This window comes from Pelodiscus sinensis, chromosome 3 (genome assembly GCF_052426305.1).
Source record: "Pelodiscus sinensis isolate ZL-2025 chromosome 3, ASM5242630v1, whole genome shotgun sequence".
Classification (NCBI taxonomy): domain Eukaryota; kingdom Metazoa; phylum Chordata; order Testudines; family Trionychidae; genus Pelodiscus; species Pelodiscus sinensis.
Genome location: NC_143054.1, coordinates 85,870,411 through 85,885,693, shown reverse-complemented (window position 1 = coordinate 85,885,693; position 15,283 = coordinate 85,870,411). Strand labels below are relative to the sequence as shown.

General features: G+C 45.6%; 1 protein-coding gene across 3 annotated transcripts in view; it reads right to left on the bottom strand.

Moving 5' to 3' along the window:
• DCBLD1 (discoidin, CUB and LCCL domain containing 1) overlaps positions 1-15,283 on the bottom strand; it is a 64,707-nt gene that overhangs the window by 35,014 nt on the left and 14,410 nt on the right. For 2 of the 3 annotated variants that reach the window (XR_012902648.2, XM_006123084.5), the window contains exon 2: positions 4,954-5,166. Coding sequence is in view for 1 of the 3 variants with exons in the window: in XM_006123084.5 (XP_006123146.4) it covers positions 4,954-5,166 (213 nt within the window). In the remaining 2 variants the exon portion in view is untranslated. Of the gene's footprint in view, positions 1-4,137; positions 4,205-4,953; positions 5,167-15,283 lie in introns of all 3 variants that reach the window. The other variant, XM_089777221.1, reaches the window with a different exon arrangement.

The following is a 15,283-nucleotide window of genomic DNA, read 5'->3' as shown; positions in this document are numbered from 1 at the left end:
CCTCACACCCCCAAACTCCCTCACTCTTAGCTAACCAGAATTTTTCCCACTTACTGGCACTGCCTGTTCCTCAGCATGCTGGAATAAAAAAAAAAATCTTATTTAAAAGCTCTAATTTTGCAGTAAACTCATGCAAGCAATGCACACAGAAAGCTTCACTGATATAAGAGTCTGCTCACAGAGAACTCATTACAAGAGCACGGCCTTATTCTTAATTCCTTGATGTTTAGTTTGTGTCTCTGCTTTCACCATAGAAAGCAACATTTAAAGCTATGCCTTCAAAAAGAGAATGTGTCTTGTTTCTCTGGTAGGTAGCATGTACATGGCTAAGCTAATATTTAAATGAATGGCAGACAAAAGGTGACCAGCTTTAGTGAAACTGAAGTCAGATTACCTTTTTCATCAGATGATTAATAAATACCTTCATACATAGTCTGAGCCCAAATTATTAGTTGCAAGACCAATACTTAGTTCGGAGGCTTCATCTGGTGATCACTGATTACACTAGAACCTCCATGCTCTGGCTGTCCCTGATCCAGGAACACCTGTGGTCTAGGGTGGCCATTCACCCTCTGTTTTTTGTTACTCTGTCCTCTATTAATATGAAAGAGGATGATCTTATGACCTCTATTTTTCTCTTAAGACCAGAGGTGAAAGTAAGTGGTGTGCCCCGTTGCAGCCAGCAGGCTGGGGTGTTCAGCTGCAGCTACTCCCAGCGGGACCCCCGGGACCCTCTTGCAGGCTGCCTTGCTAAGCAGCAGGCAGATGAAAGGGGCTGGCTGGGGGTGTGCAGGGGAACAGGGCTGTCCCAGCCCCTAAGCCATTCCCCACCCTGTGAGAAGGGTAGTGGGGCTGCAGCTGTGCATACACTGTCTTCCTCTTCCCCTGAGTATCAGAGAGTGAAGCGGAAATGCTCAGCTAATGCCTTCCTCTCTCTCCCAGCCGCCAAGGAGAGGGCAGAGGAGGAAAGCCGCAGGCTGTGTACTTTCCCCTCACTCCCTGAGAGAGTCAGAAGAAGAGGAAGAAGAGCAGCAGCAACTGGATATGTGTGGCTGCAGCCCCCTACCCCACCCCGAAATGGCACCTTTGCCTCTCCCCACACTGACCCCTACACTCCCAGCCCCGACTCCAGAGCCACCGCCCATCCCTGGTCCCCCTCCTATGCACTAAATGCAACTGTCGTCTATTCTTCAGGTACCTTTATGGCTACCCTACGTGGTATGGACCCTGGCAGGGAGAGGAGGAAGTGGCTCTGTGTGCTGCAGGTGTGAGGACGGCAGCACAGCAATATGTTTCTCCTGAGCCTTTTCCCCACTGCTCCCATAGAGTTGTGGGATGTGGGCCAGGTGTGTCTCTGGAAGCAGGGTGCCAGACAAGCACCCGACCCTCATCCCCATCACACCTAGATGGGGTGTGCAGTGCCCTCACTGGCCTGGAGAATTCTTTCATCTGGTTTCACAGGGGATGCTGGATTAAGAGAGATTCAAGTGTATTAGTATATTTGCTGAGCAACGAACCTGAGGTATATACAGTGCTTCTGAATTGCTTTATGTCCCCTACACCTGCACAGTTTACCGGGATTGTAGAGCGCTTCTAGGACCAACTGAGTGGGAGGGACTTGAGGGAAGTGGCATATTCACTATGAAGATAACCAATTTATATTCTGTTTACTATTAGAATGTTGGTCAGCAGTGATTTCAAAAATGATTTATTGACTTCATTAGTGCATGAGAATCAAGAGGCAAAAGGATACAGAGAATAGGATTTATTTTACAAATTCATTAAGCTTCTTTTAATATTCAACTATTGAAAGAGAGAGAGTGTAAATACCTAAGTACAGTGGTTTCATACATAGCTTTATTAAAGCTCAAGACAAGCATTAAGGATAAAGAGCATTAGAATGTCAGTTCTGTAATAGAATTGAAAAGCAGGGGTTAGTAGTTCACCATAACCAATTTTCAAATTGTACATACTTTCCAAGAAAAGGATTATTAAAACCATAATGATCTAGGTTCGTCTATAAAATCTGTGACATGGCACAAATGTAAATATTTATTGTGTTTAGATTTATTTTTTAACTCCTAGAGTCACAGTCAAGGGAAAAACAGAAAAAAAAAATCAATTAGGTAACAAAATCCTCAAACCAACTTATTTGTATAGAACAGTAGTTTCCTTTAGGCTATGGGACATCAATAGTTCAAAAATGAACTTGTGTATTCCCTGCTTTATTACATTACTTCCAAAAAAAGATAGTTATCTCGAGTCTGAATCACAGTTTACGCATATGTATGTCCCTCAAGAGCCACTTTACTACATTTAAAAGGCAGAGCCACAGTGGTCCAGGACCCCGTGCGATGCGGGTCTGCTGAGTGCTAGCTCACTCTGGGTTCTCCCGCTGTGGCTCTGCCTCCTCTGTTCTTCCGCATTGCAGAGACAGTGCTCAGGGGAACTGGCTTTTAAGCCAGCTCCCCCTACCACCGGCTCCTGCTTCACCCTCCCCTTGCTGCTTCTCATATAGAGGCAGCAAGCAGGGGGAAGCAAGTGATTGAGTAGTGACTTGGGGTACGTCTAGACTACATGCCTCTGTCGCCAGAGGCATGTAGATTAGGCTACCAGACATCATAAAATGAAGCAGCGATTTAAATAATCACCGCTTCATTTAAATTTACATGGCTGCCGCGCTGAGCCGACAAACAGCTGATCAGCTGTTTGTCGGCTCAGCGCGGCAGCCATGTAAATTTAAATGAAGTGGCGATTATTTAAATCGCCGCTTCATTTTACTATGTCTGGTAGCCTAATCTACATGCCTCTGGCGTCAGAGGCATGTAGTCTAGACGTACCCTTGATTACCTGATAAGCCTATGTTTATCAGGTAGTTGACTATTCAAGTAGTAGCGTACATCCTTACTGCCAACCATAATGACTCAAAAAACAGCAAAGCAGGGCTCCCAAATTGGCTTTAAAAACCACAAGACTAAAATTTAAAGAAAAACAAAAAATCCTCACACATTACTACATTTTGGGTTAGTTTGATTTGCCCATCTGAGTCTTTAATGCATCAGATGCATTAAGATATGCAAGATGGATAAGCACTAGAATAAGTTTCCTCGAGAGGCTGTGAAATCTCCATCACTGGAGATTTTTAAGAGCGGGTTAGACAGACACCTGTCAGGCTTGGTCTATTGTCCTTGGTCCCGCCATGAGGGCCTGCCATGACTTGATGACATCTTAAGTTTCCTTCCAGTTTTAGCATTCAGTGATATTTTCAAGCTCTCTTCCTAATCATTCAAGCTAGACATGGCCATAATAAACAGAGTAAACTGAAATACTTATATTCACATGACTCCAGGAGCCCAAGCTTTAAGAAAAGCAACAATTATCCTGTGTCTCACAATAAAATGAAGAGTTGGGAACACTGAGTCCCATCATCATGGCTCTGGCAATCAAGAAAAATATCACTAAATTACAAAACCAGTAAGTTCTTTGGGGGCAGCAACTGCCTTTTTGTTATGCATTTGTACATAGACTACCACAATCTAATAAACATTTTCAGTCTCATGATCAGTATATATACAAATGTGGAATATGAACATATCATTCTTCACACTTCGTGAAGACTTTCTATTAAAAAAAAAAAAACCTCACCTATGAAGGGTGATAATTATCTTGATTATTTGTGAGAAAGAACCTAATAGCTCACTTGGTGTTATTGCATTATATGAATTATAGGTCTATCACACATGAATGAAAGGCAATCATCTTCCTTTGCCATCAAGATATCTTGTGAATCTATCCTCCAGAGATTCACACACTTCACTGAGATCAGCACCATGCTAAGATGACCTTCAAAACCAGCAAACATTCTAAGTAAAATGTATCTAATTCTTCCCCTTCTCTCTCCTCCAATGCTTTGCAATCTTTTTTCATTTGCAGACCCTTGAACATTTTTAAATGGAAGTGCAGGCTTCTTTGGAAATCTCAGTCTGCAGGTTCTAAGGTTGAAAACCACTGCTCTATTGCAACCCATCAGTAATTGCCAATGTTGTAGATACGGGTGAGGAAAGGCCTTGTTTTATGTAAAATTTTATCTCGTAATTCAAGAACTTGTATGTAACTTGTCATCTTAGTTGCACATACCTTACACTGAATATAAAAGCAGTGACTTTTGTAAGTTGTCACGCTGACATGAAAGGTCATTTACCTCCTACAAAATGAACAAGAGGAAAGGTTCAATATCAATTATAGTATTGCAAAGTTGATATGGGGGAGGTATACAGTATTCCCAAAGAAGATTCTACACCAAATAAGCAGTTTTAACAGCTCTATTCAGGATACAGAACTAGATATTGTGAGTATCTTTTCAGCTTAATTTGCAGTCCAGTTATTATACCTAAATGAAAGCTAGTCCAGGATGTACCACATCTGCTTTCATGCAAGTTTGGGTACTAAAGTTTATGAATTAGCAAAATCCATAGTTCATTAAAGTTTGTTGCTCCTTCTCTAATATAGTCTTTCCTTTCTAAATCTCCTCCCAAATGCAGGCTCATGTGGGATCCTTCTCTTAGCGTCAGGCTTTCCTTTTAATACAAATTTACCTAGCCTTTGAGAACTACTGCAGCAGTGTCAGTTACAACTGGCACCTTAGCTCTACCTAAAGTTCATAACTGGGGCTAAAGCCGTCAGTGAACATGCTAGTACTTGATATATATTCACTTTGGCCAGGCAGTTTTATAGTATGTACAGAATGGCATTATTACTATGCTTCTTAAAGCAATACAGTTTATGAGACCCCCAATACTTTACACACCTGAAAACAGAAAAATCTAACATGCAGGAAGATTCTCAGATAAGGAATCCAAGTAAACAATTTCCATGCTTTTCCTCTGATCATAATCCATTAAAAACCTCAAAGCCTTTTAACGATTTATAATCTTACTCATTTTTCTTACTTACCATGTAATGCTGAGGAACTGATGATGGTAAGGTAGTTAGATTCACATTTCTGGGATTCAATATCCAAGTCTCCGATTTTTAAAATAAGTCGTTTTCCCTGAGGTACCTGAATTTTCTTTTCACAAACAGTATAGTTGGGGTAAGTCTCAGGATAGTTCTTGGATGCTAGAGTGCCACTGTCTTGATACACCACCATGTGCCCACATCCATCCCCTGGTTAGAGTGGAAGGGATGAGGGAGAAAGGAAGAAACAACAACATGTATATTGTTATCAGGAGTTACCCATCACTTAAAAAAACAACACAAAATAAAAATGCTTATTACTCCTTCTTAGCTTAGTTGTCATTATCTAGGTGAAGTCCATTGTACATTTAAAATGGATGGTGTCACGGCACCTTTCTTTTAAAACAGTAAGTGGGGTGAGGAAAATGTGGTTGCTGTGTCACAAGATTTGTAGAAACTGTTGCGCCAAGTCTGAAGGAATCACACACACATGAATTTACACTAGTTTTCTATTTTATGGCCAAACCCTACTAAGAACGTGAGCACATAATGTAGCATCTGACTACAATGATTTTGACATCAATATTTTTCTCCCACTTACCACACTTCTCTCTCACTCACCACACTTCATGTTTCAGTAAAATACAGTGCACGGTATTGTTGGGGACTGAATGTGAAAGCACAGCATTAAAGCTACCCCAAGAAAAAAGCGTTCCCGCTAATTTTTTCCATTCATGTGCGAAATAATTTTTTTTAAAACATGTACCAAGGCACTACCAGTGGAAACAAACAACTTAGCTGTGAGTGCTCTGCTAATCAGCTGTGTGGCATCAGAATCTCTCCTGAGTGGCTGCAGAAGTCCACAGCTTATTGGGAACACCGCCCATGACTATTATAGTCAAGTTTATTCTCTTCTTTTGACTTATGCAATGCGCACACAGGAACACACATATGTGGGTGATGGAGCAAAGGCACTACAGGATGGTTTTAGAGCCACTGACCAATATGCACCTTCAGTTACATATTAGGTATGACAACTGGAAAGGGCAAATGAAAATGCAAGGCACCACTGTTAGAATGGGCCCAACAGACTGAATATAGAAGAAGTATTAGCTAAAAGAAAGGAAGCACAGGTACAGAAAGGAGACTCAGATTGCTAAGGAAACAATACAAAGTGTAAGAATAGCTGTACCAGTAATTTTAAGTTTATATTTTAAAAAGTCTTAATCATACACATGCCTCGATTTCCTTCTTTACTAAAGTTACTCAGATGCATAAGTGCTTGTAAGGCCACGCCCTCAGATTTTAAGCTCTAAAGGGCACAATGTTTCACTTTGTATCTTGCACAATATTGTGCACATTATTGGTGCTAAAATAATGACTACTACTAGCCATGTTCGCAAAGCAATAATTATTCAGAATGGCTGGGGATTGTCACCACTGTAAGTAACCAGAAGCGTACATTGGGTTTGTACTTTGGTCAAACAGCCATGCCCTTTCGGTTTTAAACTACTAGAGAAAAAACACTTAACACTTGTTTGGGTGAAATGTCAACTAAAAATAAAGCACTGATGAAAAAGTGTGATATATGTTGGCAACAAAAAGGTCACAATGTGCAGAGACAAGCTCCAACCTGTCAAACTTTTACACTATAATGCCATTATTTAATGCATCACAGACACACTTTCCAGAGAAAGCAGCGTTTATTTTCAAGCTTTATGATGCTCTGAAAAATATTAACAGAAAATGAACACAGACACCTACCAAATTCCATTAAAATGTCATTCTAATCCCTACTGTTCACACTCTTGGGGAGGAAAAACCCGCACACACATTAAAACGTCTCTGTGATAGTGGCACTCTCTAGTTTTGATGTTTTAGGCTGTACTGGGCTGTGCCAACCCCACGCTGGGTCTGCACGTGTTAACCAGGTCTATTGGTCAGAGAGCCCACCACTCCCACAGCCCTGCTGGGCATGCTCCAACCGGAGGACCAGTAGAAAGGCCACTGGAGCAGCTCAGTCAGGACTGATCACCACAGAGGAAGGAGCTGCCAGCAGAGCTTGGGAGCAGCAACAGCAAGCCGCCACAGCACTCTGCAGAGGAGGCTAGCCAGTGGAGACCAGCCGGGGAAGCTCCCAATCTGGAGGAAGCGAGTGGGGAACATGCTGACAACTGAACAGAGTTGGAAGTTGCCCAGGGCAGGGAGCTAGATCCCTGAGAGCTCAGAGTGTTGCAGGTGGATTCCCTGCTGAGCTAGTGGTAGGACACGTCCATCACTGATAGGACCCTGCTGCGGGGGGCTGCTATAGACTCGGCTGCTGGGCCCTACTGCCCCGTGGACAGGGGTGGCCACTGACTTCGGGCTGCCAGGCTGGACTCTTGGATGGGAGAAAAGGGGTAGTGCCTGTGGGTACTTGGGACTGTAGCATTCATAGGGTGGAGCACATATTGCAGGGCCTGATAGACTGAACACCCTGTCTCAGAGGAGGCTAGTCATACCCGCCCCATGACAGGCAAATGGTAGTTTATTGAGCAGCTTATTGTCTTTCGTGATACTGCCTAGCAATCCATATGTAATTTTAGGGTGCACCTGTCTGAGTCAGTTTGTTCAAGAATTCCTCCTAAATGGTAATAGCTAGAGCCACCACATTTGGTATTCAGCTTCCTTTCCTGTTTTTTTAAAGCAAGGTCAGGGTCTGTTTGTGTCAAGACAACCAGAAGCTCCGGGAATAGTACAGTTTTCCATAAGATGCAAAGGGAAGGGCTGCTTTTCCAAGGGATGCAATAGGAGAGTAGCCACTGGGGACAGCCGTACCATCAAGGGAGTGGCCAACAAGGCTGAGGCTCTGCCATCTTGCCTGCCAACACACCAGGTAAATGGTCCCCCTAATCTAGACCCTTTCCCCCACTCCCAGCCCTTCACTGCAGTGCTTCGGGGAGGGGAAGAGAACAGGTCCCTGGACCCCAGCCTCCTACAAAACCCACATCCCCAGGGCCCTGCCTTGAAGGACTTGGGTAACACTGGGTTAAGTCTTCTAATAATAGCTATCACTCAGTAGCAACATCTGTCGATAAGCACAGGTGTGTCTATATGCAGACCTTGCACTGTTGTAGAATTCCTTAGTGCAATCAAAATAGCTTTTTTGGAAGAGTAGGTTCACACCGTGCATCATGTATAACTGTCATACTACAATGCTTGTGTCCACACAGCAGCACAATTTTACAGATAAAGGTGCAGTGCACTGTGGGTAGGTATCCCAGTGCCCTCCATTGCAGTTACTACGATATAGTAAAATATTAATTTGAACATTGCTTCTCACACATAGATCCAGTGGCAAAATGAGGGGATTGGTATGCAACTGATCCTCATTATGGTGTATTGCCTTTATTAAACTTGAAATAGTTTGGTGTTAATTAGATATGACCATTTAAATTCACTTCATGTGTGAGTGCAAAAGCTAATCGATTTTAAAGCTATGTATTTCTATACTGGTTGAACCTCTGAAATCCAGGACTCTTTGGTTTGGCAACATTCGTGGTCTGGCAGGATCATGGATATTGCTGGACCAGAGAACCCAGGCCGGCCAAGTTCAGAAGTGCAGCCCCCGGAGGTCGAGGTAGCGGATTGCTACCTGCGAGCTCCGGGGAGAGAAAGCCCCGTTTGTAAGCTGCTCTGGTGCCCCTGGTCTGCTGGAGATCGTCTCCAGCAGACCAGGGGCACCGGGCGGGTTCCCGCGCTTCTGAGGCTTTGCCAGGGCAAAGCCTCAGAAGCGCGGGAACCCGCCGCTGCTGCCGCTTCAGTCCGGGTGCCTGTGGTCTGCTGGGGACGGTCCCTAGCAGACCACAGGCACCGGGACTGAAGCCGCAGCCGCAGCCGCGGGGGGATCCCGCGCCTCTGAGACTTTGCCAGAGCAAAGCCTCAGAGGCGCGGCACCCCGCTGCCGCTGCGGCTCTGCTCCCGGTGTCCCTGGTCTGCTGGGGGCGGGGGGGGGAGGGCGCGGCTAGTGTGCCCCCCCCCCCCCCCAGCAGACCAGGCTTTTGTTTTGGACCCTGGAGCAGAGCAGCTGGGGCGCTGCCGATTGGTCCTGCAGCGCCGCTCTGGGCACTACTGGACCAACCCGGCAGCACCCCAGCTGCTCTGCCCCAGGTCCTGATTCAGCCGCTGCTGGTCAGTTTCAGCAGCGGCTGAATCAGGACGCCTGGGGCAGAGCAGTTGGGGTGCTGCTGGGTTGGTCCAGTAGCACCGAGGAGCGGTGCTACTGGAGCAACCCAGCAGCACCGCCCCAGGCGTCCCCAAGTCAGCCGCTGCTGAAACTGACCAGCGCTGACTACAGGAAGCCCGAGGCAGAGTTGCTCTGCCCCAGGCTTCCTGGAATCAGCGCTGATCAGTTTCAGCAGCAGCTGACTTGGGGAAGCTTGGGGTTCTTAAGTTGAATCTGTATGTAAGTCAGAACTGGCGGTCAGTTTCAGCAGCGGCTGAATCTGGACGCCAGTTCCGACTTACATACAGATTCAACTTAAGAACAAACCTACAGTCCCTATCTTGTACGTAACCCGGGGACTGCCTGTACTGCCAGCCTGAGAGGGCCACCACCACCTCTTTTTTCTAAGCTGAAGACAATGATTGCACTGCCGAGGGAGGGGCAAGTTCCCTCTCCTTCTGGGGAGGAGGGCTCTTTAGGCATTCTGCTGCCCTGCATCAGATTTTGTACCATGCTCTGACTCAGGTGTCATCAGTGGCAGGTATATGCAAATGGAATCACGGATATGGCCCAAATGTTCCACCATGACCACTGAGCAGGCCACTGGCGCTGCTGCCATGACAACCACTGCCACTGTCCCGGCCCCTTATCCTTCCTACCGACCAAGGGTACCACCTCTTTCCCTGAGGAAACTGGTGGTGAGTTTCCCTAGGGTGGGCAGGTCTCAAACCCTCAACCTCATGCACATCATGATTCATGCTTTGAGGAGGACTCCAGCTCTAACTAGCACCACTCCCCTGCCAGAGCCCAAGGTGAGGCTTGTGTCTGCTGACTGACCCCTGTGGAAGACCAGTGGGGAATCAATACCTGTCTGTCAAATGGTAGTAGGGCAATAGAGACTGGGGCCTTGACAGGGAGCCGTCATGGGCTGATGACCAGGAGGTCTGCCAGTACCGAGTGCGCAGAAACCAGTGCCTCAAGCCTCGCAGAAGGACAGTATGGCACTGAGGACATGGGTCTTGTGAAGCGAGACAGAAGTTGTAGGGCTGGAGTCATAGGCCATGGGGATGAGGACATAAGCCTGCACTCTGGAGACTGATGGTGTTCCACTGTCCTTTGGGGTAATCCCTAGGCTGGCCTGCCCTTGCTGCAGTCCTATTAGGTATTTGCTGGGATCACTTTGGGCTTTAGGAGGAGACAGGGAGATCTCCCCCAGCCCTCTTGGGAATCCAAAGTGGATCTCTGGCTGGGCTGGGGATCCGACTGTAGCAGTACCTTCTTGAAGCTCAGGTCTTTTGCCCAAAGTCCCCTTTCCCCTCCTTAGATGGTGCTAGGGAGCATTTTCTTCTGTAGCTTCTGTGGAGCTCAGTGCCAGCTGTGCACCCCACACCAATGCCAAGGTGCTGGGAGTAGAGTCCGAGCAGTAGGGGTCGGACCCTGGATGAAGTGCAGGGTCTGTGAGGAGGGCCCGCGAGCAGAGGTCTCGCTGCTCCTGGGTTTTGAAGCAAAAGTGCTTGCAAATCCTAGGACACTCTCAAACTCTTTTAACAGCTGCTGTGGGGGTCATGAAAAAGGACTGGGCTCTTGCATCAGGAACACCATTTGAAGCCCATGGAATGGGGCATGCCCCACCTTGGGGCAAAGTCCTAGCTGGGACTCTAACTACTAACAAACAATTAACAGTTAATGGCTAACAAATTACAAAGGAATTACAAAGAAGGTAAACAATGGGCTATTCATGCTCTGTCAGTGCAAGACAATCCAGGACAATTTGGTAATAGATATATAACCATGTTAGGCTGGTCTAGCTGAAACAAAAAACAGGACTATGTAGCACTTTAAAGACTAACAAGATGGTTTATTAGGTGATGAGCTTTCGTGGGCCAGACTCATTTCCACAGATCATATTGTGGAAGAAAATTGGCACAACCATATATACCAAAGGATACAATCAAAAAAATGAACACATATGAAAAGGACAATTTCAGAACAGAAGGGGGACGGGGGGAGGGAGGTAAATGTCTGTGAGCTAATGATATTAGAGGTGATAATTGGGGAAGCTATCTTTGTAATGAGTAAGGTAATTAGCGTCCTTGTTAAGACCTAGGTGTAAAGTGTCAAATTAAGCATGAATGACAGTTCAGAGGACTGTCTGAACACACAGATATGATACAAAAAACCAACCCCTCCAAAAACCAAAACAAACAACAAAATCAACTCCAAGCTTCACTGATGTGGCCCCAACTGAGACACCTCCACTCCCCTGGCACTCCAGCCCCATGGAGGGGGTGGGGGGATAGGAAGAAGGGTAGGTAGGACTGAGGTTCAAGGCCTCAGGCTAGATTAACTCTTCTGGGGTTCCAGGGTTAGTAGATTTTGTTGTCCCCTCCTCTCCCAGGCTCTGGGCTGGGGCCAAAAATGAGTGATCCAGTGTGTGCGGCAGAGCTGCCAGTGAGTGAGATAGGGATGGTGCTGGGGTGTTTGGCCGGTACCAGGGGGTCTCCAGGGACGAGGATCTCTCAGGAAGGATCCGCAGGCAGCGCTGGAAGACGCGCATGTGTGGCTCCTTTAAGAAATCCAGCTGCTTTGGATCTTCCACTGCCAACCCCCACACCTCTTGACCCTGCCTCCCTGGTGCATGGGGGAAGGAAGGCAAGACAAGAAAGCACGCACATTGCTGTGGGGAGGGGAGGAGCAGTGCGCACGCACTCTTCCTGAGAAGCCATATCTGGCATGGAGCCATGGGACTTTCTCCCCCTCCCCCACCGCTGCAGGAAGCCAGCTTTGGCTCCTATTTTGTGAGGGGCGGGAGGCTGTAGCACCAGCGCAGTTTCCTTATTGTAAGTGGGAGGGAATAAAGGGAGGCTGGAAATACTGCATCAAGATCGACTGCCAGTGCCTCCGCAATCGACCAATCGATTGCAATCAACCACTGAACTAAAGGGTTGTGCTCCTCTTGACCTGCTGCTCACAAACAGAGAAGTATTGGTAGGGGAAGGAGGAATAGACAGCAACCTGGGCAGCAGTGACCTCGCTGCCAACATGGTGTTGCCAGGAGGGCTTTGGCATCTTTGACCATGGGGCACTGTTCCAGGACCGCTAAGAAGAGATGTGGTCCACCTATCGAGGAAGGGGAAGAGAGTACTTGGATACAGACTGGATAACCTAGTGAAGGTCTTTAAAACTAGGTTTGATGGGGACAGGTGATCAAAGTAGACAGGTAAGTGAAAACCATGGAGACCTGGGAGATGGGTCAGAAATTGGAGGGAGCATGGGCTATAACAGGGATCAAGGGGAGACAAGGCAGAACTGAGGGGGCAAAAATCAAATCAAGTCAGTATCTTAGCTGTCTATATACAAGTGAGGGGATGTAAAATGCCATTTGATTAGTTCACTGGTTAAAGGTTAGTTCAACTGGTAAATTAATTAAATGGGGGCAGGCAGGGCGACCATTCCAGCTCATGATACCTGTGGCTATAAAGTAGATATCCATGGATTTGCAAAGGTCTAGCCATACCCGCCAACAGCTGATAGAGGAGGACACACTGCATTTCTCACAATGTCCTCTGATAATTAAGGATCACAACATCAGACTGGAGTAGGGTTAAATGGGAGCAAGTGTGCACAGCAATGTTCCCTGTAATTTTTTCCATCTATGTGAGAGATACACTTTGTTACGTGCACCAAAACATGTGTGGATGTGCACCACCAATACAAACAATGCTGCTGGCTGCGGGCCCTGTGCTAATCAGCTGGGTGGCATTTAAAACTTTCCTGGCAAGGGGGCTGTAAAAGCACTCGGCTTACAGGGCATACTGCAGCACAGGGCAACATGGGGTCTGGGATGTAGCTGAATGGAGGTATAGGGCCACATTGGAAGAGGGGGTAGATATGCCTGACTGAATGGGAAAGGCTAGGGGGATCACCAGGATCAGTATGGTGAAGGCTCACAATACCTCTCCCCATCCCAAAATCTGTTCCATATTTCTTCCACCCATACCCAACAATCCTCCAAGTTCAATCCCAGGCTCGTTCTCATAACTATCTCCCTCTCCCTCAGCTCCTTCATTACTCCAACTCTCTCAAAAACTTTGCACTGTTTCTGAGGGGGACTAGAAATACATTTCTGTAGTGTAGTTTAAACAAATTAGTGCTCAAAATTTCTGTAATTAATATGCCTAGTAAGGAATCTATTTGTCAAAAATATTTCCTGAATATTTTGCCTGTATTGTAGGACATGCTTGTAGACAGGTATTTTGAAATAAAATGATCAAGATAATTGACATTGATGATACTGCATCATTTTTAATAAAATAATCACAATTTTGAAGTATTGTGCACAGAATTTCCCTCAAGAATAGTACATGCAAAATAAATACATCTATTTCAGCAGCTGCCAGCAGCAGTGCAACTACTGATTAGCACTAGCATATCCTGGGTTCAGGGTCTCCAGCCATGTCAGAGTAGGTTTTCCCTAACAAAGTGATAGTGATAGTGCAACTGTACCATTTCTGAAAAATGACTTTTTTGGTGTCACAAAGGGAAAGGGATGCTCTGAGGTGAGGGATCCAGGATCTAAACTGTTTAAGATTTTAATAGAATGCACCACAACTAAACCTTCTCATTATTTCCTAACAGCCTCATACATATTGAAAAGGAAGGGTAACAATAGAGCTCACTGATTTGCTCACAAGTAGACTCCATTACAGCATCTGGCTCTACAAAGCTGGATTCCTGCTGAGGGTTTTCTACCCAGGGAGTTAGGGTGAGATTACTCTTAAAAAAAAAAAAAAAAAAGCAGCGTTTGGAAGACTCAAAAGGTTGGTGCTGGACCTTTAGCTGTGACAAACTCACCTACCTTCATTGACTTCAATGGACTGCCATTTACACCAAGTGAGGATCTGGCCCAGGGAGTTCAATATGGCTGTGTCTAGACTATATGCCTCTGTCGGCAAAGGCATGTAGATTAGACAGATCAGCAAAGGCAAATGAAGCCGCGATTTAAATGATCACGGCTTCATTTATATTTACATGGCTGCCACGCTGAGCCGACAAACAGCTGATTAGCTGTTTGTCGGCTCGCCGCTAGTCTGGACGTTCCCCCTGTCGACATCAAAGCCCTTTGTCGGCAGCCCCGTTATTCCTTGTGGAATGAGGTTTACCGGGGCTGCCGACAAAGGGCTTTGATGTCGACAGGGGGAACGTCCAGACTAGCGGCGAGCCGACAAACAGCTAATCAGCTGTTTGTCGGCTCAGCGCGGCAGCCATATAAATGTAAATGAAGCCGCGATCATTTAAATCGCGGCTTCATTTACCTTTGCTGAACAAACAAATCTACATGCCTCTGCCGACAGAGGCATGTAGTGTAGACGTCCCTATGTGAAAAAAGTATTTGATTTTGTAATGCATAATCTGCCCAATGTCAAGCAACTTTTAGGAATTCCAGGTTTATAGCCCCCAAAGTAGCATGGCTCCAATCTCTTTCACAACATCTTGTGAAGAACACAGAAGCACAGTTCCATAGCTGATAGGAATTTTTTTAATTCCTAACTAAAAATGAAAAATCAAATAAAGTATATCATCATTTAAGAGCACATCAGGTGAATGATTAATAACCTCTAAATTAATACAACTTCTCAGATCTTCTTTTATGAGGAGAACCCCAGATGCTATGCAACATGCTCAGCTGCTAAAGGGAAAATAAAGTGCTTATAACATATTTTCTTTGAATTGTATCCACACATATTTGGAAACATTTTAACCCACATGCTCCATCAGCTCCTCACAGCAATCACTTAGCTGCCAAAACAAAGAATAGAATAGCAGCTTGGTGGTGGTGGAGAAACAAAGGATCACTGTAGTGTATTGTTTTGTCAGACCAAAGTGTTTACTTACTGACATCAAAGGGAAGAAATAGGAGCAGCAAATCAAACTAGAAGGTACTTTTCCCCTTTACTTTGGCATTATTTACTGTAACCTCCCTCTTGCAGTAGTAAGGAAAAGCGGTAAAATATCCTAAGCTACTTCGCCAGTAGAAGCATATTAAAAACTACCAACTTTTACCACCAGTCTAGCTGAAAGTTTTTCAAACCAGTCTGAAGCTTAATTAAATAGACTCAATGT